The 12,181-nt window shown below is 41.1% G+C and overlaps 1 protein-coding gene across 6 annotated transcripts in view; it reads left to right on the forward strand.

Moving 5' to 3' along the window:
- Window positions 1-12,181, forward strand: part of csnk1g1 (casein kinase 1, gamma 1) — a 34,750-nt gene that overhangs the window by 8,178 nt on the left and 14,391 nt on the right. For all 6 annotated transcript variants that reach the window (XM_056412148.1, XM_056412149.1, XM_056412150.1 and 3 more), the window contains exon 4: window positions 579-648. In XM_056412148.1, coding sequence (XP_056268123.1) covers window positions 579-648 — 70 coding nt within the window. The remainder of the gene's footprint in view (window positions 1-578; window positions 649-12,181) is intronic.

Consider the following 12,181-nt stretch of genomic DNA (forward strand, 5'->3'; position numbering starts at 1 on the left):
CTCAGAAGCTCATAATACTATACGGTTTATTTACACCAGGTTTTATACAATTGAGACATTTTTGAGTTTCCAAAACATCAACGAACTGGGGGGAAATTTCAGTCTTTGGGTGCATTATTAAGCATGTATTTTTATGTTCCATTGTCCCTTTTTGATGAGATTATTTAACAATTGTTATGTTCCTACACTATAAATTGAGAAGTTTGGGTAGAGAGTCACTTTGGGGAAAGACCAGAAGTAGCTTGGACAAAAACCTGCAAAATGGAGACTGATTGTTTTAGGTTGACTCAGATAATGGAGGAGTCTTTGGAGGTTGACGGACACACTTTTTAATATTTTTTGACGACATTTCCACGTGTTTGAGATTTTGGTAGAAGAAAGAGCTGCTGGCGATGTTTGTGCAAAACTGACACCCACATCCATCCACTCCTCTGATGGTGTTTTTGCTCGTTTGGTAGACGAGAGGCTTTTCCTGGTTCATCTCGAATTCTGTATTCACATTTAATTGCATAGCATGTTTGAATATGTCTTTATTTCATTTTGTGAGGTTCTGATCATTAACCGAGTGCTCCCTACAGGAACCAGTGAAGTCGAGGGCACCGCAGTTGCATTTAGAGTACCGGTTCTACAAGACACTGGGAACCACAGGTAAGGTCACAGATGGCATTTTTATTCATCTTTTTCATTTTGGGGCTGCGTGACAATGATTTGACTGTTTTGGAAGATTAGCGCAGCAGAGTGAGTCATTTCCACAACACGCGATTACTCCACTCGGGTTGCGTATTGATCTCAAGGTGGGTCAGCAACTCTTTTTTTTAACTTTTAATTTCCAGGACTCTGCTGTGTACGTGACTGCGAGTACGATTACGCACATAGAGAGCGCAATGACCTTGCTTTGTAACGTTTTAATGTGGAAGGCGTGTTGGCATAGTGCTTCTTATACGCCCACAAAACAGATGCAGCAGCTGATGGTTTGGTTTTCTTTCTGATCCGATGAAAAGACTTCTTCGCCACGAGTGAGGCAGACTACGCAGGAAGAGATGTAACTTCTGTTTGTAAATCAGCGGAAAGAGATGTAACTTCTGTTTGTAAATCAGCGGAAAGAGATGTAACTTCTCTTTGTAAATCAGCGGTGTCGCGTCTGCAATCGACTCCACACGCGTGTGTCCAATGTCCAGGTCAGATTAACCCAACGATACCCGTCCAGTGGGTCACGGTGACCAAGTGTGGGTCTGCATGGGTCTAGTCTGGGTGTGTCTATGTACACGGTGAACACATGTGGCTTTTCAAACATATAGGCCTTTTTTAATTTCTTTTAAACCTGCAAATCTGGGTGGAAAGAAGCTGTGAACACAACACTGACATATTGTCACCTTTTTATTTAGTTAAAATGGCAAACTACTGAGCAAACATTTGTTCGCTTACACATCCAGCAGTTGCGGAACAGCATTATCATTCATTTGGAGGTGTGTTTCTCGACACCTGGTGAATGGCGGCGTTCAATAGTCACTACTTTTGTAGCGCTGTAGTTTTGGTCTCCGACAACTCGTGAGTGATGCGTCTCGAACTGAATGCTCCGCTGTGTTCACCAGCTTGGTTTTTTATTGACCAAAAGAATCTTGAGACTGTGAGGAACTAATCACAGGAAGTAAACGAGGAACTAAAGTCCCTCTTCCTATTTACGTTGCTACCATGTGCAGGTAGCAGACAACGAGCCTTTTCATTGAAAGCAGCTGCCCGGGAGGAGAGAGCAAACACAAATAATACAATTGTGTGCCGCAAAATAAACAACGAAAGGCTAAAAAACTATTATAATTCTTTTTTTTCCCTGCATGACTTTTCATTTAAACCCGGAAGTTCTGCACAGTTGCAGTTAATAATATTATACTATTTGTAGAATTCGGTCCCTGTGTCGTATAAGATAGATGTTTATCATTAACGCCACGGTAGGTATGCACCTGTATTAATGAGGCGCTCTAGCATTGAGCTAACGGCACCATAAATTACTTTTTAAGTTACATTCTGTTTACTTTGTGCGCTGAGGTAATAACAAAATATGATGACAGACATTCAAAACTTCCTTAACCCTCCTGTTACCTTCAAATGTACGACATCTTTTACCCTTGGGTTCAAGTTGACCCCAGCAATTTAAAATCTCCAGAAAATGATTAGAATTAATATTGTTTCCCAAGTTAAAGTGTGAGGTACTTTATGTTTGTTTGTTGACTACCTAAATAGCCCTTTAAATAAATAAAAATTGATATTTCTTTTATGTTTTACACAGTGAGAATTGACCCCAAAGAACACCGATGCATACAAGTTGTGTTCAGGACAGTGAAAACATATCATCATGTGAATTTTATGTTTTCCCAGTTGTCCCCAATAAATAAGGAAAATTCATGAAATATGAAGCAAAAAAAATGATGTCAATCATTTATTTAGAGACGTTAAACATTGAATGGGGTCAAATTGACCCCAAAGGTAACAGGAGGGTTAAAGAAATTCAATAGAGTCTTCGAATGTAAAACAAAGGACATGCGCTACAGTCCTGATGCATCGTCACCGTGCGGCTGCGTGTGGAGAGGGAACTCCCTTCACCGGCGAGCTCTCTGTTGTCTTGTTAAAACGTTCCGGAGCCCTGGACCAAAGCTACTCATTGCACCAGGTCATGTGGTCCAAAGTTAGCACTGATGCACATCACCAGATAGTCTTTAAGTATATTGTACATTAGTATGGAGGCTATAGAATGTTGTCGATGACCGATAACGTCCTGATCACTTGTATCTTTCAAGATGTGACCTCGCGTCCGCCCCATTCTCGTGAAAGCGATACCTCAGAAATACTTTGAGGGACATTCTCCAAATGTGGCACACACGTCCAGTAGAATTGGGGGGGAAAGAAAGAGTGGTTAGGGTGTGGTGGTCAACAGTCAAAAGGTCTTTGTGACCTTGCAAAACAGTTTTATATAACTAGAGAAGGAAAATGCTAATTAAGACAATTTCGCACAAATGTCTAAAATTACGATGTGGTGACATTTTAGAGAGGCGTGGATGTAAACCGCAACATGATGGATCGGCGAAGGCGGAGAAGCGCAAGTCGTTAATTATGGATTTTATTATGCCTTTTTGCACACTTTATAGCCAATAGTAACACTTTCTCCTCTACGCTGTCTGCTTCGTGGTGTTGAATAGCGATGCCAGCACTAACCTAACAAACACTGACATGGCTCTGTTGGTCTTTATCCAGATCCTCTTATTCTTTTTGTTGTTTCTAGAACCGTGCCCATGACACTTTTATTTATTTACGCCGTGTTCAGAATGAAAGACGACACAATAAGGGACCACTTTTCCTGAAACTCTGCTCCCCTGGTAGTTTGTCATAAGAGAGAAGTCGAGGTCTGCTGACTCATCCCTGTTTTAGCAACAACTGACAAGAATGATTATCAGAGCAACGGAGAAATAAATGAAGGGCAAACTTCTTCTTTTTGTCTTGGCACAAGAGGAAATGGGTGGGAACGCTAGAAACAGTGGAACAATAGGAAAACCTTTTTACCGTCGCATTGAAAATCCGGAAGGTTATGTTTTGATGCCGTGTATTTATTTATTTGTGCGTTTGCGTGTTATTCGCATAAGACAAAAAGTATTAAACCGAATCGCATGAAATTTGGTAGGATGATTGGTTATTATCCGGGGACCATTTGATTAGATTTTGGGATCGATTGGGTCAAAGGTCAAGGTCAAGTTCATGAAAAGGTCAACATCTTCTTTTATCATAGCACGGTCAATTTTTATCCAATTGGCATGCAACTAATGCAAAATGTTCATAATTCAATGCCCAATCTTGTGACATGCGAAGGTATGAGCTCTACCGAGTGCCCGTTCTAGTTATAATAGTAGTTTGTTGCTCTTCTGGTGGAATGGTTGAAATAATAATAACTACGCTGCACTGGTGGTCACATAAACACACTTAAACTAGAGCTAGTGATTGGTGGAAAATAATTCTGATCATGTTTGTCAATTCATGAATTAAGGTCTTTAAACCGTTCAGTGTTACAGATGAGGGGTGGTCTCAGGCACTAGTTTGGCACGGAAGATAAAAGCCACGTTTCTGTGAGGTATGAGGTCCGACTCATTGATGAGCTCGAAATGCAGACATGATAACCAGACTGGGAATATAAAGCCTATTGTTTTGCAGAGGCAAGGGCTGGAAAAGGCCAACTGCGCGGAAACTCATTAAATATTTAGAGAGTGGTTTGCCTCTCCTCGTTCTAACCTGCCTCTGTCCTCTCCTCCAGATGGGATAACGTGACCTCATTTCTTCTTGGCTGTGTGCGGTGCCACATTCCTCTCGGCCAATGTGGTTGTCACGGCGTGTCTGTGCGACCGTCTTTATGAATTAATGTGGTTTGGCTCAGATGCTCAATCAGGTGTCGTATCTGGTGCATAACCAACTGTCACTGGATATTTACGAGGTTGATTAGATTAGCCATGAAGCACCTCCATGCACATATTATGTGAGAATAGCTATCGGAGCGGATAACAATGGTCCCGTTGCTGCTTTTGGGTTTACAAGCCGGCGGACTGAGGCGTTAGTGTTCTGTGGACGGGACGGTTTTGAAGATCAAGCGGATTTGTTCAAGGACGCTATTGATGCTCTCGAAGGCATTGGCAGTCAGACCGCGTCGTGAAACACGACACCGGCTCTGTGACCGTTGCGATCCCAAGGAGTCAACATTTCCCACAGTGACACCGCTTACTCGATTTAACAAACGCGTAGAGGAAAGGCCGGAGGTCTTACCCTGGATGTCTGTTCCCACTCATGCGAACACATGGATCATTGTCGGGGCAAGCGTTTCTCTCGGAGGTCCTGTTTTTGGTCGAGCAGTATTTTAGAACTGGGGTTCGCAACTTTTTTGTAGCTTAATGCCCACTTGATGGTGTCCGGGAAAAAACTGGGTTCTAAATGTGTTTTATTACTTTAATAACCAAAGGAAATCAAACCAAGCCAGCCGATATGTCTGCCAGAAACTTAATTGTGCAGGCATTGCGTGGTCGAAAGTGGATCAGCACAGTGCACACGACTGGATGACAGAAGCCGCCTGTGTTCAACAAGAGGCGTAAAGCGCCAATGAAAAACCAACGTTAGCTGCCCGTCTCTCTTTCTTCTACGTCACCACTTCCAACGCACCATTTTTTGCACACGCCCATCGTACAATTCACAATGCAAATATCATCCATCCCCCAATCTGTAAAGTGCTTATCCTGCCGACACACCGTGGGTGAAGAGTGAGGTACACCCTGGACAGCTGACCAGTGTATTACTTTAATAACCAAAGTATTAAAGTAATACACTGTTTATCATTACTGTGTCTGTATGTATGTATAATCATTACTGTGTATGTATGCATGTATGTGTGTGTGTGTATATATATATATAGTTTTATATATGTTTATATATAGTAATATATGTTTATATATATATATTGTAATATATATGTATATACATACATACACAGTAATGATAAACATTGTATTAATTCGTATTATTTAGTTATATATAACTGTATAACACTATATATATATATGTGTGTATATTTATATATGTATGTGTGTATATATATATGTATAAAACTATATTTATAGTTATAAAATCACACTCACACCTACAGTATAATTCAGTCACGAATTCAGTTAACTACATTTCTTTGGACTGTGGGAGGAAACCCACACAGGCACGAGGAGAACATTGCAAACTCCACACAGTAATTCCCAACATCATTACTGTGATGTTTTCTTCCATAATTTAAAAAATACGACGATAGATGTTGCCGACGCACACATGGAAAATGGCGTTTTTCATCTTTTCCGTGACATTACCATTTTTGTTAAGCATAGACGTTGTGAGGTGGCATGCTGTCGCCCTGGCATTAAGCACCCGGTAAAACACTGCTACGAGATAAAATAGTGTTGGTTTAAAAATAGATTTTGAATAGAAGTTTCCACAACCCACTCTGACACAATGACATATTTAAGCAATAACCTTATTGCTTTTATAATACGGTTTGCGGGCGACATTATAAATCGTAAGTAAATAGTAAGCTGCCTTTCAGCACAAAATAGTTGTCGCCACCAAACGTTGTGTATCGCATTTCAGTCGCCGTGTGTTTGTCTGTTGCTACGTTGTATTAGTTATTTAGACTCGCTTCAGACACAAGTAACACAACAACAACAACATCCCACTTCACTCGCTCTGCCAACCCCAAGTACGCTCATGTGTCCCACCCACTCCCATAGGTAGCTCGGATGATTGACAGCTTCCACCGCTACACAGAGGTCATGAGACCTTCACTGACCTCCTGAACTCTGTAATTGCCAAAATTAATGTTCTCTAGAACACTTCTTCCTGTAAACACAATAACACTTATAAAAGGTTAAGATTAGTCCGTTACAGTAGCATAACGTCCACCTGAAGTATTCTCTTCAGCTAACCACCCATTCCACCCAAAATATCAAAGTTCACACGAAACATGTTTGTAACTGTCGAGCGTCCAAAATCTACCGTTATTTTTATGTTGAGTGCGCACTGATCTGGAACGCTCAGATATATGTAAACGTCTCTAGGAAATTATGGCTGAATAAAGTACACCTCGTAACTCAACCAATCAGAATGCTTGATTTCATCTACCCGTATTATATCGTGTATTAATAACAGAACGGCTACTAACAGATGGTCACAATAAAATACCTACGCTCAGGACTGGCCTCATCACGGAGTCCAGAGAAAGAACAGGTCTGTGACAGCTGGTTGAGAAATTGCACTCACAGAAAGTCGTGCGGGGACATTTGGGCGAGTGCCTTTCAGTCGGGTGTAGAACCAGTTGTATTCATTCATCACACATCCATCAAATTCATCTTGTTCTACTTTTTTAATTTAAAATGACTGCCGACAGCCCCTCTATTAGATATCAGTAATCCACATGAAAAAAAATTATTTTTGTTCTTCTATACAATCGGGGTTCGTACGGTCATGGAAAACCTGGAAAAGTCATGGATTTTTAAAATGGTAATTTTCAGGCCTGGAAAAGTCATGGAAAAAACTTAAATCACAAAAGTTTTGGAAAAGTCATGGAAATTTGTTATAATCACATGTTCATTTACGCCGAGTTTCAAATATTAAATATGTTTTAGAAAGAAAGACTCAAAATATAAGTCGGCGTACTGGCGGCGCAATTAACTGGAAAGTTCGTTGGCCATAGCTCGGGAAGCAAGTGTTTAATCTTTTAATCAAAATATTGTCTCTTATTCATTTGTTTCATTTAATGTATACTGTATGCTTTGGAATTCACATTGTTGAAATACTAAATGTTCTCACTTTGATGTATACACCAAGATTTCAGTTTGGTCATGGAAATTTGGTTTAAAGTCATGGAAAAGTCATGGAAATCCATTGGTCAAATTGTGTAAGAACCCTGTACAATACAAAGTGTTTATTATTATTCAGGAGCTGACAGAACTGATACATTTGTGAAGGTCTGAAAAGACTTTAGTTGTGATTCGTATGCCGTTGTTTTATTATTTTCAGAGCACAGACCTGTTCCTCTCAGTGTATTTTATTACTTGATACAACGGCAAATGATTAACTTGTGAAGGATATCAAGTCCATTACATTAGTTAAGCCAACTCCTTTTAAATATTGTCATGACTGAGAATGGACGGTCAGTCTGTAACGTTCAAACATACATCGTCCCCGGCATGAACTAAATTAGATTTTTCTTTTAAAACGACGCATTCTGTGGTCGGACTAGATCAGGGGTCAGGAACCTTTTGGACTGGGAGAGCCATAAAAGCCAAATATTTCTAAATATTTTTCATTGTGAGCCATATAGTATTTTTAACGTATAATAAATTAAACATGTCTTGCTTTTAATGTGACTTCTGGTGCTGCATGATGCTACGGGGGGTGGGGGGGGGGTGCAGGTGACTTTTTCTTTGCTCCGATGCGTGCACACGCCGGCATCGGAGCTCTGCGGCGTGCGAGACGGAGAGCCGAGAAGTGTTAACGCGACACGTCGAGACAGAATGACATGCTGCTATGTAGAGACGATCAATAACAGATGGCTGTTTAGTTTTAAAAAAGAACAAAGACGTCTTTAAGAAAAGGACCTTAAATTACTTCTGCTGTAATCTGGCGCGATAGAGAAAATTACAGGGGGGCGGGCGGAGATTTAATTTTTTTTCAACTCAAAATTGTCTGGGAGCCATATGCCGTCACCGGAAGAGCCATATATGGCTCGCGAGCCACAGGTTCCCGACCCCTGGACTAGATATATTGTTGCATCGGCCATCTTTGTTCGTCCAGGCCACGTGCCGCTCACTCGCTCGCAGCGTTGTAGAAACCGTCTCGAAGGCCGAGTCAGAACTCCACCCACGGAGCGCTCTCATTATGTTTAAGAAAATTGGATGAGAGAAGTCAACAGCGGTGCCTCCAAAAGTGGTAGCTTCCATCAATGTTTGCGTCTCCCTGTACAATTAGAGTCCACTTTGCAGAACAGCACACACGGATTCTCTTCTGAGGACCGTTTTTGCTGTGGGTAATGATGGCTCTGTGATCCCCGGGTTCCCCTTTGTTGGTTAAAAAAAAAAAAGCTCGACTAACCTTGTTTTGAATTCAACAACCGTTTAACCACTTATTTACAGCACATCTCCAATCCGACACATTCTTAGGCCTCCCACAGGCACCCGGGGTTTCAAGGCACTCATTCCTACGGTACAATTAGCAACCCACAGAACTGCATCATGGCGTCCAGAAACACAAGACGGAGCACAGCGTGCCTCCCACACGCCCGTATGCTGGCCGACGGCATTCACGCCACCTTTCAAGCTGCAGTGCATTTCTCATTACCGAGCGCGTGAGTCAAATGTCTGCACAGGCATTCCTCTGTAGAAATTAATACTCAGGATTAATATTTAGCTTTTTTGATTAGCGGTTTCTCTCCACTCGAGGCAAAATCAATATGTTTTTGATGGCACCTTGGTCCCGTCGCTACACTCGATTGTGCCAACTCATTTCTGAGATCTGGCTCCTTCGTCACAAGACATATGGATGAACTGAGCATACAATAATATCGTTGGTCGCTGGCAGCCTGTCGATCATTTTCTCCTGTCTGTGTGCAGAAGTGGAAAAACATCGTCTTAGGGCTTTTATATAGGCCGAGATACATTCAAGGTGTTATGGTCAGAAGCAAAATGTACCAGCTGTCGTCTCTGGAGGTACTAAAAGTACTAATTACAATGATCAATACTTTTATGTCAACAACCGATCAAGTGATTACACGTTTCCCGTAGTGACGGTTCAGTTCCCCAGTCGTAACGTCTCAAACGTCTGCTTCTTGTTTGTTTTACTGCCGGCAGCTTAACGGTTCTCGTTCACTCTCGCACCCTAGAAAGATGGAAACTATTGCTCTATGCTTTCGAATGCCACTCTGTGTTGCAGGATGTTTAAAGCACCGGCCAAGCAGGGTTGCCAGGTCTGTGTGACACAACCAGCCCAAAAACCAGCCCAATATCAGAACTCAAAATATGCCCGTGCCAAACCATATACACTGCTTTTAAAGTCCAACAGCATTGCTATCATTGCCAAATGTATTGTAATATCTACAAAGTAACACCAAATGGTTAGTATGCCAGCATTAAAAGCAGTTTTCCCGAAACAGTTATTTCACATAGGTCCTAAAATGGCCTTGTGTAATTAGATACAGTATATTATCATAAATAAAATGTGTGTACGTGCTGATCTGGAGTCAGTTTGGTAGGATTTGGGTATAAATAAATTATTTCATTTAAAATATGGATTTTTATTTAAAGATATTCATGTAATTTGCATGCAAAATAGGTCTACCCGAACCAGCGGACAAAAAATTCAACCCGCGGCAACACTTCAAAAGTAGCCCAATTCCGCGGGAAAATCGCGGACCTGGCAACACTGCGGCCAAGCAACTGTTTGCTAACATGTTCATATCTACTTCATAACGTGATAACAAGTGATTGTTGTGTTCTTTGGCGCCCGAGTATGTTTTGCTAGGGGGAAGCAAACTCGGAAAGATGCGTAATCGACTTATCTCAATACACCTCACCTCTTGGATGAACTTCCCGCAACATCCTAAATAATAAAATCAACGGGGCTAATGCAAAGTAGCAGAAGCCATGTTTACCCCCGTTATAAACAAAATTAGAAAATGTTATTTCTTGAATCGGTTCAGCGTTTCAACAACCGTTCAATACATTTTATAGCTCATTTATAATGAGATTACATCAACAAAAACAATATCCAAATCATTGAAGCAAACAATATAAACAAGGGTCATTCAACATACGCTAGCCTATCTTTGGTCCATGATCACAGCTGATTAGGCTAAATTGCTTCATGTTGCTCGGCTTTGTAAACTCGTGTGTCGGTTGACAGACAAAACCCGCTGTGGCAAACAATCCGCACCGGTTTCGACAGAACCACCAAAAACCTTTTTTCCTTTGTTAAAAATTGTAAAATGATCATTAATGATTCAATATAACCACCGTGTTGATGTTGATATGTTTATTTTCTTAGAAGACAAAGGTCTGGTAGCAAAACTATAACTTTTCTCCCGCTAATCTCCCAAAGACTTCAGATAAAGTGTCGGCTGTAAGATCGGGGAAATGAGAAGCAATCGGGACGCGCCCACTTCTTTTAACGATCATGCAATTATAATATTTCCAAGGACTGAGCACAGCTGAAGCAGCCTGATAAAGGAATCAGTCCGTATGATTGCAGCGTCAGCATTTCTTTGAAGTTTCTTGAGGGGACCTTTTTTTAATAGCACTGGCCAGCAGTCAGCAAACTTTGATACATACGACCCCTGAAGGCAATTAACAGTTTGACCTGATTTCTTCTTCTTTGAAAATTAAGTTCAGAAGGAGGTCAACAAATAATTCCAATTAAAAATAATAATTACAATCAATAGAAGTAGTATGTGCCTGAAACTTGAACTCCTGCAAAACATGAGATTAGATGAATTAGAATTTCATAAATTATGTGCAGGTTGGTGAGGCTTTTTTTAAAGTAATTTAGAAATTCCCTGTGTGTGCTTATTACAGTTACCTGCCGCAATAAAGGAAACGTTTCAACCGTTCACACCATGTCGTCCCGTTTCATTGCGGTTTTAGGCTTTAAGCTCATGCAGGCTGTCCCCTGTGGAGAAAACTGATTGGCTCAAAAGCACAATGGGATTAAAAAAATAAAAAAAATTCCAATTACATTTTGTTTATCCAGATTTTAGTGCCTTTTCATTAATACGCTTTATTGTTAGGCTTTTGTTGGGTATATTGTTGCTTTCAAAATGACAAAACATTACACAATTTTAAAAAACAAATTAACTTGTTTGTTGTTAAATGAAGAACTCAGAAGGGCAATAAATCAAAGCTTTAGCTGTGACGCTTGTACCAAAAGTTTTACCCTAAAAACTCCCACGCATTCAACGGAGCCATGTGTCGCTTTGATGAATGAAAAAAATGAAAAAACGTGAACATGGCGGTCGTGGCGGTCGCTTGCCATCTCCTGGCGTTGGCCGGTCAATAGGTATTGCTGTATTGCAGATTAGTGCGACAGCCATACAAGGACTTTTAATTCCCAGATTGCCACGTTATAAGGGTCAGAGCGCCGGCCGTGCCGTTATTACTGTCGCATTGGACCGACCACAATAAGAGCCGAGGTGACAGATGGAGTGGATTTGAGAGCAATTAGTGCGTCTAGCAGAGAGGATATGATTCAGATGGGAGGATGTGATATGAGCCAGTGAAAAGACTCCCTTTTTCCCCAGCCTGCAGTAGAGGAGGGGCACTGTTTTATTTGCAAGCACTGCGTTGTGTTTTACTCCCGGGTTAATGTTTACCTTGCAGCTTTCTCCCTTCACTGTCCTCCGTGACCTTGCGGTGCCCCTCCTCCCATCAGACCAGTTTGAGGCCTCTTACGGTTCACCTTGGACCCAGCTTGGAAATATCATTAATCAAGGGAGACGAGAATAATAAACACGTTTGCCGCACGAACTCTCTGGATTCCCACAAGTGTATTTGGAATTAAACAAACCCTGATAGGCATGTTCTATATTTCCTTTTACTATCAAAGCTATTCAAAATGATCTAGAATACTT

Source organism: Pseudoliparis swirei, chromosome 4 (genome assembly GCF_029220125.1).
Source record: "Pseudoliparis swirei isolate HS2019 ecotype Mariana Trench chromosome 4, NWPU_hadal_v1, whole genome shotgun sequence".
Taxonomy (NCBI): Eukaryota; Metazoa; Chordata; class Actinopteri; order Perciformes; family Liparidae; genus Pseudoliparis; species Pseudoliparis swirei.